This window comes from Rattus rattus, chromosome X, assembly GCF_011064425.1.
Source record: "Rattus rattus isolate New Zealand chromosome X, Rrattus_CSIRO_v1, whole genome shotgun sequence".
In the NCBI taxonomy this organism is placed as follows: Eukaryota; Metazoa; Chordata; class Mammalia; order Rodentia; family Muridae; genus Rattus; species Rattus rattus.
In genome coordinates, this window is record NC_046172.1 from 79714951 (window position 1) to 79732099 (window position 17149).

The 17149-nt window shown below is 38.3% G+C and overlaps 1 protein-coding gene across 1 annotated transcript in view; it reads left to right on the forward strand.

Moving 5' to 3' along the window:
• The window catches only part of Dgkk (diacylglycerol kinase kappa), a 90194-nt gene that overhangs the window by 33609 nt on the left and 39436 nt on the right, over nucleotides 1–17149 (forward strand). Inside the window, exons 2-7 of the mRNA XM_032889428.1 lie at nucleotides 6557–6692; nucleotides 7117–7223; nucleotides 7493–7618; nucleotides 9243–9345; nucleotides 15883–16066; nucleotides 16631–16739. Of these exons, the coding sequence (XP_032745319.1) occupies nucleotides 6557–6692; nucleotides 7117–7223; nucleotides 7493–7618; nucleotides 9243–9345; nucleotides 15883–16066; nucleotides 16631–16739 (765 nt within the window). The remainder of the gene's footprint in view (nucleotides 1–6556; nucleotides 6693–7116; nucleotides 7224–7492; nucleotides 7619–9242; nucleotides 9346–15882; nucleotides 16067–16630; nucleotides 16740–17149) is intronic.

Genomic DNA, 17149 nt, shown 5'->3' on the forward strand with positions numbered 1-17149 from the left:
CCTCCAGTGAACTAGATTGTTGGGGGAGGCGACAATCGGGAGAGGATGGGAGGAACACCCATAAAGAAGGGGAGGGGAGGGATTAGGGGATGTTTGCCTGGAAACCGGGGAAGGGGAATAACGAAATGTATATAAGAAATACTCAAGTTAATAAAAAAAAAAAAAATACCCAAGTTAATAAAAGATGGAAAAAAATTGTTTTTTTACAAATGGAAAAAAAAAAATACCCAAGTTAATAAAGATGGAGGAAAAAATTGTTTATACAAATAGGATTATTTTCTTAATGTTTTTGGTAGATCATTGTTAGCATATAGAAACACAAATGATTCTTGGATACTGATTTTATATCTCACTACTTTTCATAACTCACCATTTTAAATGTTTTTCTCTAGTGAGTGGGAAATGGATATAGTAGGATAAGCTCATCAGCAAATAGAGACAAGGGTTTTTTGTTTGTTTGTTTCGTTATGATTTTTTTTACATTGTTCTTTTCTATTAGAATGGTTCTTTGTTCTTTCTCTTGCCTAATTTCTCTGCTAGGACTCCAAGTACTATGCTGAATAGGGGTGACATTTGGCATCCCATTTCGTCCTTGATCTTAGAGGGAAAGCTTTCAGCTCTTAGCTGTTGAGAACTGTGTTATCTATGGATTCATCATAAATGGCCTTTGCTGTGTGTAGATAAATTTCCTTTGTTTATAACCTATTGACAGCTATCTGGAAGAGATGCTGAATTTTGTCAAGTGATTTTTTTCTCCATCTGTTGAGATGGTTCTGGTAATTTATACTTGATTTTGTTAATATGGTATATCATGTTTATTGAGTCATATATGCTCAACTACTTTGACCCCCCCCTAGTGACACATTCCAATTGAGTATGGCTATCAAATTTGGTTTGCTGTATTTTTTTAAAGATTTATTTATTTATTATTTTATGTATGTGAGTACACTGTCCTCAGACACACCAGAAGAGGGCATTGAATCCCATTACAGATGGTTGTAAGCCACCATGTGGTTGCTGGGAATTGAACTCAGGACCTCTGGAAGAGCAGTCAGTGCTCTTAACCACTGAGCCATCTCTCCAGCCCGGTTTGCTGTATTTTGTTGAGGTTCTTTGCATCTTCAGTCATCAGGAATATTGGCCTACAAGTTAATTTATATTTTTGTAATAGTCTTTTGATTATTTTAGCATCAAAGAAAACCAGCCTTATGAAATTAGTTTTGGGAATAATGTCATTCTTTGATTCTTTAGATGATTTTAAGAATTTGTGGTTCTGAGGCACAAACCCAGTACCTCACTCACTCAAAGCAATAACTTTACCACTGTACTACAATCACATTCTTTCTTCGTTAAGTGTTTGGTAGAATTAAACAGTGATGCTATCTGAGAATGTCTTTGGTGAGTGACTTATTTTTTATTTAATCTCATCACTTATCATTGTTCTGCTCTGATTTTCTCATCATTCATGATTCAACCTTAGTAAGCTGTATGTTTCTTGGCATTTATTCATCTCCTTCTTATTGGGGTAAAGGTATTAACAAATTCATTGTCTAACAAAGACCCACATACTATGCCAGGATGGCTATCTTTTGTATGTCTCCATATGACAAATACAAAATTGAGAAGATTTGGAAGTCTCTTATATAGGAACTAATATTATTCATTATGGCTCTACCCTCAGAACATAATCATTTCTCAAAGGGCAATGCCAACATATTGAGCATAGAGATTTCAGTATGAATGGGGCATTAACCAAACATCCAATCCATTGCAAGTAAAGAATCTGAGGAGAGCAATGGAGTGTGTATTTCAGAGATGATAAAAAGCAAACACAAGTATCCATCTATTTGGCTCTGAAAGCTTTAGGCCAACTGACCTATTTAGAAGTTTGTATGCCTACTACAGTTTTGAATCTTTCTTCAAATTTGATTTTTAAAAATCTGTATCAGCAAATGGAAATGCCTGCAGTGACATACTGTGCCCGTTCGTGGCTGCTAAGACCAAGCACCTGAAAATTTGTGACTTAAAACACACCAATTTTCAAAGTGGGTGTAATTTATAAACCCTTATAACCTTATCACTTACGAGACATTCACGGTCATACCTAGCTAAGGAGCAAATCCGGGGACAGCTGGAGCCACATGAAACCCTGCTTAAAAAACCCAAAACCCAAACCACAAATCTATTTTCTTACAGTTCTTGGAGGTCAAAAGTCTGAAATCCAGTTGAGAATAGAACCATGTCTCTCTGAATGCCTTAGCGAAGAATCCTGTGCCTAGGCTTTGGTGGTTACTGGAAATCCTTGGTGTTCTTGCACTCTATTATTCCAGTCTGTGCCTCAGGGTGCTTTCCTGTGTGTCTGTTTTGTATCTTGCCAAGCTACTCGCCAGGAAAGTACCAGCAAAACTCCTTGTATGTTCCTTTGAGTCCTCTGTGTTTGTTCCTTTTGAGGGGCAATATTTTCCTCTTTCTGTAGACATGTGAAACCTCAAAACCAACTTTTCTGCCTCTAAAATCCCATATTGGAAATAGGGGAGGAATTGATAGTCTTATTCTGAACAACTCAAAAGGCTACTTGTATAAAGGAAGCTGAAACCCAGAAAGACAAGTTCCCTTAGGAACTATAAAGGCTATAAAGGCGAGCACGAATTATCTCTAGCTCAGCTGTCTCCCAGATCCATTCTCTCAGCCTACCTAAGTGGCATCTTCTCCAACTAAAGAAGTGGGCCTACCTTCTGGAAGGAAAAAGGCAGTGACTTCCTCCTAGAGGCCCACATTCTCATGTTGCAAGAATGACAGTTTTGAGCCCCTCACCAGCATGTCTAGCCTCCAAACTGTAATGGATTAGAATCCATTATTCTATTTTCCTGAAGGAACAATACATGTTCACACCCTAATAGCTTTATTTGTCACTTTCATGCTGTCTTGTCTCAGAAGTCTAGCAACCTCCTTTCACGAGTCTCATACTGAACTTTTCAGGCCCCACTAACAGTATTGTACTGAGAAAACTGATTCGAAAATCATGTCTTATACTGAATCTATGTAGAAAAAGTTTGTCTATCTATACCACAGGCGTGCTATCCAGAGTGTAGCATTTAGTGCTTAAAATACAGATAGGTTGAGAATGGAGAGGTTAAGAAGTTGCCAAATCTTTTATACTCTGGCACCTTTTTATTTAATAGAACATTTGTGAGCTGAACTGTAACCCTACCCCAAACTCGTATGTTGACAGTTCATCCCCAAATATGACTATGCTTAGATATAAGACTTGACTGAGGTGATTAAGGTCAAATGGAGCCATGATGGCAGGGACCAAATCCAGTCAGGCTGACAGCCACATGAGACAAAAACAAGAAAGATCTCGTTCCTTCTTCATATGCACGCATTAAGTACAAGCCATGTGAGCAGATGGTAAGAAGGTGGCCATAGTCAAGCCATGAAGGAGGCTCTTGGGAACAACATTGGTTGACTGTTTGCTCTTGAACTTCCCCATCTCTAAACAGCAAGAAGATAGCTTTCTATTGTTTAAGCTAGCCAGTCTGTGCATTTTGCTCTGGAAAGCTAAATAAATTAAAAAGTGTTCTCACATTTGGGTGGGGCTGGCACACTTCTTTAATCCTTGCACTTAGGAGGCAGAGGCAGGCATATCTCTGAGTTCATGGTCTATAGAGAGTTCCACAACAGCCAGGGCTACACAGAGAAACCCTGTCTTGAAAATTAAAACCCAAACCAACCAACCAGCAAAAACAAACAAACAAACAAGCCCCTCCCCCAATCAAATAGTTGCCATGGCAATTTATCACTTTCCTGTTGATTTTTCTATAAGCAGCAGAATGAAACTAGACTGTGCCCTCATACTTTACTGGGAAGTTTTGTCAGTTAAGGGTTCACGTTTATCATTCGAACACTCTAAGTGCCATTCAACAGCACAATGAAACAGTTCTGATCCACTCAGAAGTGGACAGAAAAGTATCACCTCTCTGCCCATTTTCTAGAATGTTTTTTGTTTCCATCAGAGACAATACCAGAAGCAGCTCATATTTCTAATATTCTACTGAAGGCAATATAGTCCTTTAGGTATCGTATGTCTCAAAAACCATAGTACTTATACACTTAACAACTGTAAAAACCAGTCCTGTATTTTTAGGATCTGTTACAGAAACATCTACATTCCAATCCCCAAATCTATATTCATTTTCCAGGATTGCTGTAACTAACAAAAACAGAGTTGACTGAAACAACGGGGATTTATTTTCTCATATTTCTAGAGAATAGAGATTTGGATTTGTGTTCCTAGTACAGTCAGAGTCTCTTTGAAGCCTGTAGAAAGAGAATGATTCTTTTCTGCTGCTGCTGCTGCTTCTCCTCCTTCTCCTTCTCCTCCCTCTCCTTCTTCTACTTCTCCTCCTCCTCCTCATTCTCCTATATCGCCTCCTCCTTCTTCTCTGTCCAATCTGGTAATTACAGACCAACCTTGATATTTCCTGGCTTGCAAGTCTATTATTGAATCTCAGCCTCCACTGTCACATGATATTATCACCTGCGTGTCTATGTACTCCATATTATCACAAGGCGTTCTCTTCTCTCATTACATCTTTCCATATTTTCTTATTCTTATAAGAACAACAGTCCTTGAATTAAGTCCCATTTGATTACATCTGCTAAGATAGTGTTTCCCAGTAAAGTCACATTCATGGACACCAAAGGTTAGGGACTTAAGCATGCTTAAGAGGACATATAATTCAAACTACCCCACGTATTCATCCAGGACTGGATGCATCAAACTTTCCTTAGAGAATAAAATGAATACAAGGGATATAAATTCTATTTCTTTAACAACTGAATCCAAGCAATGTCCATTAAATATGTATTCCTTCATAATTACTATATAATCAAGATACCCAGTCAGAGTTCTTTATTTCTTCTATTTGGTCATGTAGAGCCTTGCACATTCCTTAAAATTTTTTTCACCACACTATGATTATCTCTTTGAGAAATGTTTCCTCCAATAGACTGAGTTCCTTGATATCTATGACGTATTGATCTCTCTAACTCCAGTATTTAGTATGTTACCTGACATATAGTTATGGGTTCCTAGTAATTTGGAAAGAAGAAAAGGAAAATCGAAAGAGGAAAGATGTTTGTTTAGTTGTTGTCAGTAGCCTTGTAAATAGAAAGGAATTGTGAGCTCAGAGTGCCAATGTCAAGGCTCTCTGCTTTCCATTCTGATGTTCCCAGGTCTGGAGCTTTTCAAGGTGTCAGCATACAATAAAATTCTAATCACAAAGAAATGCCCAACTGTCACTTCATCATACTAGCTTTTTCTACCAAAATAACAGAGAAAGATTCTATCCAACAGTAGTTTAACACATAACCAGCATGCCCATGGGGAATAAAGATCAGAGAGTACTCTGTGCAAGCTATGTCTTGGATGGGTAATTCCAGTAAATGGATTAAGTTTAAACTTAAGTTTGAGCAGCCTCTTTAGTGATCTGCTGTCAGGTTACATCTAGGAGAATGTATTGTTCTTTTAAAGTCTCCCCATGCCTTTGCACACAGAACCCGTTATAAATGACAAAAGTAAGAACCTATGTGTGTCTATGCCAAGTTTTTTTTTTTTTTTTTTTTACAAAAAGGCAGAGGAGAAACTGAAATATTCATGCTAACTAGAGAAAGGATGGGCAATTGTTAGGAAAATATACACAGAACAAAGTCAGGGGACTTTGGTGCCCATACACCTTATACATCTCGCATCATTGCTGATAATGAAAGTCAGGCTGTGCTATGCAAATGCTGCGCTCACAAGCATGATAACAAAATGACAAATTAGTATGAAAGGAGACACCATAAGGGCAAGACTGTATCTTGTTAATGATTATATCTCAAATGACTTGAAAAAGTACCAGGCATATCACAGCAATTCAGTAAATATTTGTTCAATAGCTCATTGAATGGATTAAAATGATTAACCAAGAAACTGCTGTAGGCAGTCAAAGCGTGGATTTAAAAAAAAAAAAGCAATCCTGAGAGAAGGATTTAAAGTTCTTTCAAGTGTTGTCCAAGTAAAGCAGTGCTCTGCTCACTAGGCAGCAGTGTTCTGAGGAAGAGATAAACCTAGCAGGCATTCCTTAGTTCTGCCTGTGAGCCCTGCCACTGGCCCGCCTTTGTTTGGCAGAGCATTTGGATACCCCTGAATTTCAAACTCACTGCCTCCTTTGCTTCCTTTTAAAAGACAACCAAGCCCAGTCAGAATAAAGTTTGCTTGGACTAAATTAATACAGTAGTTTAGAGCAAGGAATATAAAGACCCTTGCTTCTGTCTTTAGCTCCTCTTTGAGATTATTCCCATTTCTTTCTTTTTTTTACCTTCTGAAGCTAGCCATAAAACAAAATTAAAACAAAAAGTGGAGACTGTGTCTAACTCTCTATCCTCTCCTTCACACGCTTTGACACCTACATTGTGAGCCATTTTAGACTTAGCAGCAGATTTTTCTGCTCTTCCCTAATGCACCTCTGTGATTAACCGTCCATTCTTTCTTGTCTTTGTTTTACTTTAGATACCTGCAGCCGAAAACAACCCTTTCCTTATTGGAATGCACTACTGGTATTCCAGTCCTAATCCTCGGACTCAGTTCTGCAATGTTTGTCGAGAGAACATTCCTGCCTTATCTCGAGATGCCATCATTTGTGAAGGTAGCTTCCTGATTGTTTTAGAAAGCCGAGCTCAGTGGATAGAGCTAGGCATGAAGAATTTAGTATCGCTGACCCAATCTGAGCCTTTGGTTCTTATGTGAAGTTAAACCCAATGGAGGAAAAGCCAAAAGAGAAATTAGCATGAAGTAGTGTTCTCATGGATAAAAATGGAGGGTTGGGTATAGGAAGACGGGACTATATGGTCATAAGGACTGAAAAATCAGAAATAAAATCTTTCCTACTAATGGAGAGTAGGAAGCTTAGCTAGCAAGGAACTGGTTCACATTAGAACTAGGCCTCTGGAAATAGCTTGAAACTATTTAGAAAGCACTTGAATTCTAACCTCCAGAGAAGCTTAGGGAAGAGTATTAGAATTTACATTGTCACCAAATTTACACCTATTTTTTTCTTCCTCCTTTCACAGTATGCAAGGTGAAATCTCACAAAGTCTGTGCTTTGAGAGCAAACAAAGACTGCAAATGGAACACTTTATCCATAACCGATGACCTTCTTCTACCCGCTGATGAAATAGTAAGTAGCAGCTGGATCCTCCCCACCCCCCTTTTTAAAGTCATGACATACAGGGACAGAAGAATTCTCCCTAACACTAGATAAGCAGAGTAATCTCTTCCACAATATCTAATATCCTGTCAGATATCAAAGAGTTAAACTCCAACTCCTACTTTTCATTAGTCAATCACATTGAGAGCATTCATGGGACTAATTTCATGGGTAGTAGAATTGTTCCAGCTTTCCCTTCTTTATCACTAATTTCTATCTCTTTTCTTTTTCCCTTTCAGCAAACAATGCCACATCAGTGGGTAGAAGGAAATATACCGCCCAACTCTCAGTGCACCGTATGTCATGAGAGTTGCGGTAGTTATCACAGACTCCAGGATTTTCGCTGCCTCTGGTGTGGCTCTACGGTAAGACTCTTTCCATACCTTGATATTTAAATTTGTTTCTAGAGAAGAGGTAGATTAGAGATTGTCTTTAAGTATATCAGGATAAATAGATAAGTAGATATGTAGATATAGATTCCATAGTACAGAGCCCACTAACTTGGCCTTTCATAGATGGTTATGGAGTCTTTGGGAGAAAGATTTAAGGTGTTTATAATCTGATGCTTCTTAATTGATAAAGCTATCTTGGAAATGAGAAAGGCTAAATTCTACACTGGCAATATGAGCAACTAGAAATAAATTCTGGAGTCTAACCTTAAGAAAGAATAGACTCATGAATATTTCTTGGAAACTTATCATCTTTATTAATGGTTAATAATAATGACAAGCTATCATTGCTACTACATATAAATATCTTCTATTCATTATCTCAATTCTTAGAACAACATTGAACTAAAGCCTCATTGTCCCCATTTTACAGATGAGTAATGTGGGGGGGCTCAGAAAGGTGGACCCAAGGTCATATAGCCAGACAGACATAAAGTCTTGATTAATATTTAATTCCAACCATGTTCCTAACTATAACACCAACAACATCAAATGAGGATAATTTTTGCTCTAGATGACATTTGACAGTATCTGGAGACATTTTTGATGGCCAAATGTAGATTGGACAGGAAGCATGTAACTGGTATATAATAAATTCTTCAAAACTTACAATGCACAGGATATTATCTTATATTATGAAGTTATAATATTATAAAACTATAAAATATATAAACTATAATATTTAAATTATACTATATTATAAATATAATATAAATAATATACATTCTCCACAACTAGTAAAATATTTGGGGGAATGGTTATTTGTATATATACATCAAAGAGCCGACAGTCTTCAAACTGTGATAAATCACAGAGATTGAGACTTTGATCTGGCTTTTTAAAGCTTTTAGATGCTTTTCTCAAACTGAGTTTTCTAAGACAAGAAGAAACTGAAATAGGCTTCTTCTCTGAAGAGCCTGTCCAGTGGCCTCCTTTTAATTGCTTTTGAATAGCCATGCCAGTCAAGTTCATGGCCCTAGCAACTGAACTTCTTTAGGATGAGGTACTTGGAAAGTTCAAAAATCTAAGAAGAATGGCAACTTGTAGGGAAGTCTGCTTTGGCACTTCCAGCTATCTGACCTTAGAGCCTTTACCTCTGTGAGCCTTCACATATGCTCATTTCTAAATTGTGTACAATGATGCTTTTCCTACCACATACAGTTGTTCTAAAGATTGACAAATAAACACCTTATCAGGATTGAGATTTTGGAAATGCAAAGAAATCCCCCCTTCAGCAGGCTACTGAACATCGTGTCTGAAGGCTAGTAACAGACATCTCAGTATGTGTAGAGGAGAATCTTCAGAAAGACTCCCTTTTAAAGGGCCAGAGTTCTGCATGCTCAGGGAGACTGCAGTTTCATAAGTAGAACAGGGTGGGTGGTGTCAGGCAAGTTAAAGTTTAAGTAACTAGTACCAAATTTCAGAAAGGGAGATTTATAATGTTAAGGATCTAATTCTTGGGATGGAACCTGAAACTAATCACTGTTCTTCTCTCTCTCTCTCTCCCCTTCCTTTTTCTCTTGTGCTCTTATCGTTTCAGGTGCACGGGGCCTGCCAGAAGCGGTTTTCCAAGGAATGTTCCTTCGGAAGTCGTCGCTCATTGGTCGTCCCACCCACAGCATTGAGCGACCCAAGAGGTGATGGTGAGTTCATTGGCTTTTACTTTGGAAACACTGTGGAGGGTGGGAAGGTATAAAGGCTGGGGAAGGCGGGGAAGGGCAGAAGTTATTCTCCACAACTAGTAAATATTGGGGGGTGGGGATGGTGATTTTTATGTGTGCATTAAAGAGTTAGTCTTGAAACTGTAGTGGTGAACATTGTGTTTCAGTGTATGTATGTGTACATGTGTATGGGCATGTTCTCTGTAGACTCTGTCACAATTCTGATTGTTCAAAAATAATTTCATCTTTCTTGATGGTTTTCAAATACTACCTAATCTATGAAAGGAATTTTTTTCTTCCCTTGGGTTCAAAAACTATCAAAGGTCTAGGTTATGTTACTTTTCAAATACAAACTAACGTCAAAATGGTTACCAAATCTGTACTTTTTGCTGATACTTTGTTACTTCCCAGACAATAGTGATTCATTCTTTTTCACAAGGTACATGAAACCTACAAAGAGAGACCTAAGACAGGCATTATAGAACGAATAATCATGATGATCCAGGGTCTTGCTCCAACACAATGATAAAAAATTGAATGAAGCATTGTTAAGTATCAATGAAATAATAGACATTTGGATATCAAATAAGAGTAAGAAATATTGACAGAATTACGGGCACAGACAAAAGTCAGGCTACTGAAGGAGCCATTCCCAGAGGTTTCTGAAGGCACATGCAAGCATGTGCCTCATAGTACCATATAAAACCATAAAGGTAAAACTACTCAGAGATGCATGGATATATTATTCTCAGATCTATTCAAATATTTATCTTTAGAACATCACCAACTTAATGACTTGGACAATAAGAGATGGTTGACTGGATAGACGAATGAAGAAGCTTGGGGAAGATGAAATAGATACATTAGGAAATGTAACAAGCTAATTACCTGAGCAAATTCAGGCTGCTCATGGGTTCAACCTACATTTTTGGCATTATTAACATTCATTTACCACCCCTTCATTGAAAATAGATTCTTTCCTCATACAATACATCCTGATTACAGTTTTCTCTTCCTCCATTCTTCTGATTCCTCTGTTCCAACCTCCTCTCCCATCCGGATCCATTCCCTTTCTGTCTCTCATTAGAAAAGAACAGGCTTCTAAGAGATAAAAATAAATATATGGGGTTGGGGATTTAGCTCAGTGGTAGAGCGCTTGCCTAACAAGTGCAAGGCCCTGGGTTTGGTCCCCAGCTCTGAAAAAAAGAAAAAATAAATAAATAAATAAATAAATAAATAAATAAATAAATAAATAAATAAATATGTGTATAAAGATAAAACAATGTCATCACATCAAAATTGAACAAGGCAAACCAACAAAAGGAAAAGAATCCTAAGAGAAGGCAGACTAATCAGACACTCACTTGTTTACACACTCAGGAGTCCCATAAAAATACTAAATTGAAAGCTATAATATATATGAAGAAGACCTGGTGCAGACCCATATGGGCCCTGTGTTTGCTGCTTCCTGTCTGTGTGAGTTCCTATGAGTTTTTCTTATTTTAATTAGAAGGCCTTGTTCTACCAGTAGCCTCCATCCCCTCTGGCTCTTGGACTCTGTGCCTCCTCATGATTTCCTAAGCCCCAAGTAGAGGGATTTGATGGAGACATACCATTTAGGGTTGGGTGTCCCAAGGTCTCTCATTCTCTGTATAATATCTAGCTGTGGGCCTCTGCTGCAGGAAGATGATAAAAGTCAACCAACTTTTAAACCTTAGGCTTTGTATTCCTGTTTCCTTCACCATTATCTAGAGATAGTTAGCATCCTACAAACTCATCCTGACTGTATATTAACAGGGATGGTAACTATTGTTTGTGCTCACATATATGTTTCTGTCCTTATAGAAGTTTATATCCAATGTATGGTTCTTTCTCTCCTATACCATCCCATTTCTTATTATTGTTATGGCTCATAATTAATGGCATTTGTTTCTTTTGCATAGAAGTGCCTGGACTAGGAATATTTCTGTCATCTAACGTGCTATGAAGCATCTTTTTAATTTTGGCTTCTATGTAGCAGCAGTCTTGGTCCACTTGAATATCATTCTGACAACCCTTTTTCTACCATGTATCACTTAGCTTGGACTTGCTCAAAAAACAGCTTAAAGAATGCCCTTTCTTCTTGACACTTTCTGGACTTCTTAGCCTAGACAAATAAGCCCTTCAAGAATAGGCTGCTTTCTGAGACATTCTATTCTAGAGAAATTTTCTTCAGTTCCTACCCAGAATCTTAATGTGTTATTAAGGATAATCTACCCCACCTTCTCAGTCAGGCTAGAAAATCCTTTCTACAGCAACCAGATGATGACCTTCTGAGGCAGGAGCCTTTGCCAGTGCTGTTGTGCCGTCATTCCTGTGTATATTGATTTGGTCTACAGGCTCCAATTGATGACAAGACCTCTAATTACCCACTTCTCTTATCCTTTTAGGTCCAACTCAATCAACTGTTCTCTTCTATTGCTCCTATAATGGCCTCTTTTCGCTTCCCCAAGTTAATTACATCCTGTGTAGTAAAGTAGGAACTCACCCAGTGGTTATTAAACATAAGCATACATCAGATTCATTTAGAACAATTTATAAAAGCATCCATTTCTGGGCCCTAGTTTCAGAGGTTTTGATTCAGTGCATCTGAATAATTTGCATTTCTGAAAAGTTCTCCGATACTGTCTGTGCTACTGGTCCCATGAACATGCTCCATTATTTACTGTGTGATTTCAGACAAGTTCCTTAACATGTTTCCACCTCATTTCTGACTTTTTTCACTATTACGAAGGTTTATTTAGCAAAACCTTTAATGCAAAAATGTACATGACTAGACTTTTACATCTTAGTAAAGAAGACCTAACAATAATAACAATATTATTTCCTTCTCTGACCACCATTCTACTATTACTATTCTGTTGCCCACTGTTTGTCATGTCTATACACTCAACGATCACAGCATTCATAAAGACAGCAAATCCTCAAAAATATTTCCTGCCCATGCCTGCCTGCTCACTGCTTAGTGTCAATAACTTATTCTCTGTAGACTTCTTCAGCCTAGTTCATGGAGTCACGTGTCATTTCTTGTCTACTCATAGGCAAAGATATATTCTTGGGTGCATTACGAAAGTTACACTTGTTTAAGCATTGTTAAAAATGACTTTACTAGGACAGGAAGGATAACAGTAGGCAAAACTTATGCCAACTTAACATCCTCTGTGGCCTGAATGCTAAAGTGAAATTGGTGGTCTCTTGGATTAGGATGTGGTGATTGTATAAGTGCAGCTGAACAAACACAGTAAGCTCTTTAAGAGGTTCTTCAGGGCGCTGACTCATATGCAGACTATAAGCAGTTAAAGCCCCTGTACTCTTTTCAGTACTTGATGGAGTCAAGCCAGACCTCTTTGGTCTGTTCTAGTATAATGTATGCCCTTGAGCCTGAAGACCAAGGTGCACACTTACTCATCTGTTTTCTCTGGCCCATATGACTCTTCAGGTTACTTTCTACTCTCGATTGTGTCATCCAGTAGCTATTTCTCAAGTCTGAGGTACTTCAAAATTTAGAGGCCAGCTTTCTGTGTTCTCTTCTGAACTACAGAATAGTTGTGAAACAGGACTGGTTGATAGCCCTCTCGGCCTGCTCTTTTTTTGAAGAGAAATGGAGGAGGAGTAGATGGTTGGGCCAGGAGTAGGGGTGGAGATGGAGGAAGGACTGGGAGGAGAGAGGGAGGGGAAACTGTGGTTGGGGTGTAAAATAAAATAAACTGTGGCGTAGTATAAGAAAGTCACTTGTAGTTGACATTAGTCACTTAAAAGCAACTTTGTGAATCAGGTTGTTTACCTGTGAATTGAACATTTCTACACTCTAGTTCTCTAAGCTGACTATTTTATTAATCCTTGCAATGTGCTACTGTTCTACATATGAAAAAGATGAACCCCTAGAGAGGTTAATTTGTTTCCTGGAATTTAGTGATTAAACTCAGAGGGGAACCAGCTATAGAATACAACTACCTGTCTTATAAAAATATACCACAAAGCATAGTACTTGCTCAAAGTTACCAGATGATTCTAAAACAGTCTTCTTTTTTGCTATATTCTCGTGGTTATTTAGCTTCTGTTTTCTTGTATTCTTAATTCTTGACTAGCAAATATATTCACATAGGCTATGAGTTTTCCTTTTTAAAATAATACAAAATATTTATAGACAAATCATGCATCTATAGCCTCTCATCTCTATTTCCTGCAGCCCTCACTTCCGTCAGTGTGTTTATTACTTTTCTCGTTGCTGTAACTATATACTTCACAAGAAGCAACTTAAATTGGGAGAATATATTTTGGCTCACAGTCTGAAGGAACACAGTCCAGTTCACTGTGGAGGGGAAGATGTCGCAGTGGGTAGCAGCAACATGTGAACTTACTCACATCAATGCAGACCAAGAATCAGAGAACTGGAGGCTTGAACTGGGGCTGGACCATGACATTCAAAAGGCCTGCCAACCTAGTGAACCCCTTTCTCCAACATATCCTTATCTTCTAAAGATTATACAATTTTCAAAAACCAAAACAGCACCTCTAGCTAAGAACACATGAGTCTGTGAGGGGTTTTTGATATTCATATCCAAACCATATCTCTTGGGGTCTACATACTTGTTGAGATGCAGCAAGAATATCTTGTGACTTGAATCATAATATTTTACTTGGTGGTCTCAAGCTCACCTTTTTTTTCATATTGCTTCCTCTAAGCATCTTGATACCATGCTGTCTGGATCCTGTCAGCTTTCTGATCTCATTTTTCTGCACTTTTCCCGTCCCTCACTCTGTACCAATTACACTGTTCCAAGACAATGAGAACTACCTAGGTTGCCCTCTAGGGCCCTACCACTTTTCTTTGTCTCCCCATCCCCCACCCCCCAAATTTCTTCCTCCATTACTTAGCCTTTTATTGATTTGAATATCATAATGATAGTTTGCATTGATGCAAGCTCACATGTTGCTGCTACCATGGAGCTACCAACCGCCATCCCTTCCCCTCCATGATATTAAATGCCATTTTTCCTGAGAATCATTCTTGACCACATTGTTTAAAAGTGCAATCCTGGGGTTGGGGATTTAGGTCAGTGGTAGAGCGCTTGCCTAGGAAGCGCAAGGCCCTGGGTTCGGTCCCCAGCTCCGAAAAAAAAAGAACAACAACAACAAAAAAAAAAGTGCAATCCTTACTCCACTCCTATGCTTTTTTCTTCACAACACATTAAGTTTTATATTTATCTTGCCTTCATTAAACAAGAGCTGTATTTTGTCCACTCACATAAATAAGAATGGGCACAGAGAACATCCTCAATAAACATTTGTTGAATGCATGCATGAATGAATAAATGAATGAATGAATGACTATGACCAAACTACTATTATGATACCATTTTACCTTTCATTAAAAATTTGTGACAAGGGTATTGTATTTGCTCATGAAAGGTAATTATATATAAGCTATACTGCTAAGGAAACATAGTACTTTTGTAGTTGCAAGTTCTGTCAAGTCCTGAAAATTTGGTACAGAACTGCTTAGGAGGCCTTCACATACTACCGGCCAATTACTGGGGACTAGCCCAGGGAGGAAGCTGCCTTCTATTTTCCCAGGAATAACAGAAATTTTTTAATGTTCAGTACACCTATCCTCCATAGGAATGAGCCTCATGATTTTTGCCCTATGTATGTTTTTTTTTTTCTGGAGCATTCTTTTCAAGTCATGAGATCAGATGTTTGTGGGCCGATATATGTTGACAGTTCCTCTCCTAGAAAACTATCAATGCCCATCTCCTTGCCAATGGACTTTAAGACTCATCACAAGCTGGCAGGATTTGGCTATTTAGACTACTTATTTGGCTATTATAACCTACTTCTGTATGGGTAATTCCAATATTGGAAATTATCTGCTAAACAATTTATCTGTAGGCTCATTCTACCATGGATTTGCTGTGATAATGTAGACGGCTCTTTCTGAGCTTTAGAGACGTGATTACGTTTTCTGGCTTCATCTTATATTGATATGTCATTCTGCTAGGAACTCTTTTGTTAGCTATTGGCTTAATGACAGTTTTTCCTTCCCTGCTTTCTTGGCCTGTCCCCTTTTCACTGAGAGAACTGAGCTAGCCCAGACAGAGTGGATGGACTAGCCTGGGTGCTGCTGCTCCTCCTCTTGGGCTCTCAATCTTTTATTTTCCCATGGAGTTTTGCTCATCCCTGACTATTGCAGCAATTTCTTTATTTTCTTCCAGTATATTCACATATTCAGTCTTGAGATCAAAGGCTATATCCCTAACAATATCTAATATGATGTCTGGTATATAATGATTTCTCAGAAAATTATAGGGGGATATGTAGAAATAGCAGAGCAAACACTTTTGTTCACTTTTTTGATGATATTCTAACTTTTCCTCTACTCCTTAACAGCAAAAGATTGTCAGAAAGTCTTTCTAAAATGTGATGCAGAATCATATCTCATCTCAATTGCCCTATTTCTTTCTCTTGTGTGTTTATCAGGTCAGCTAGTAGTATCGTCTGACTTCTGGAATCTTGACTGGCCACTGACTTGTTCCTGTCCCTTGCTCATCTTCATCAACTCTAAAAGTGGAGATCATCAAGGGATCATCTTCCTCCGAAAATTCAAACAATACCTTAATCCGTCTCAAGTATTCGACCTGGCGAAGGGTGGACCTGAAGCAGGGTAAGCATGGGGAGAAAGGGTATGTTTGTCTATAGAGAATAGTCTACCCACCCCTAGGCAGATAGATAAATATATGACTCTGAACTGTTTTACCCCTCCCAGAAATCTCTACAATCTCTTTTCCTAAACCCAAATTTGCTTCACTTCTTCTGATTGGCACTATAGAAAACTATGTCCTTTGACATCAGAGGAAGAAGCAAATGGACCTAAGTACAGACTTTATTATGGGATCATTTGACAGTTCAGTGCTGGCTCCTGTGAGCCCCTAACAACTATGCAATATATTCTTCCTGAGCCTCAGCAGAGACTTGGTTATTAATGGATCCCAAAGAAAGGCTGAGGACAAAATAATATGAGTTGAGACAAGGTCTAATTTCTGAGTTTGTCTTGTGAAGTTGTAGTCACAAATATACACAGAATCAGAAGTTAATACAAAGAGAGGGCAGATGGCCTTATTATGAGGGTGCTGAAGCAAGAGTCCTTAGGTCCTGACATACTTTAAGAAATAGTTATAAATTCTAAATAATCATGAAATTATTTCATTTTCTCCCCTTTTCCTTATAGTATTGCTATGTTCAAGAACTTTGCCCGTTTTCGAGTTCTGGTTTGCGGTGGAGATGGCAGCGTGAGCTGGGTCTTATCTACAATTGATGCCTATGGATTGCATGATCGGGTAAGTCCCTGGCTCAACCAGCTTAACGATTGCTAGAAAGAGTATGGGGTATGGAGCTGTGTGTATCCTACGAAGTTCCAAGTCTGTATCATTCCTATCTATAAGCATGTCTTCTACAAGCCTAATAGTTAGCCTGACCAATCTGAACATGCTCACTTAAGACTATTCTCTAGTGGTAGCTGGGTGAAGGAAAAAGAATGGACTAGGCATAAGGAATGAACATTCTCTAGGCTTTAAAGGAAAGAGATAGAACATGCCAATTTCCTTCTCCTTATGAAGGTAATGATTTTCTTCATTGCGTCTCTACGGGGCATACATTTTCCCCTTGCTCTTCTGAATCCAGAATCTATGTCTCCTGGGGCATCGCCTAGAAATAATAGAATAAATAGAAATAATGGTTATATTCATTT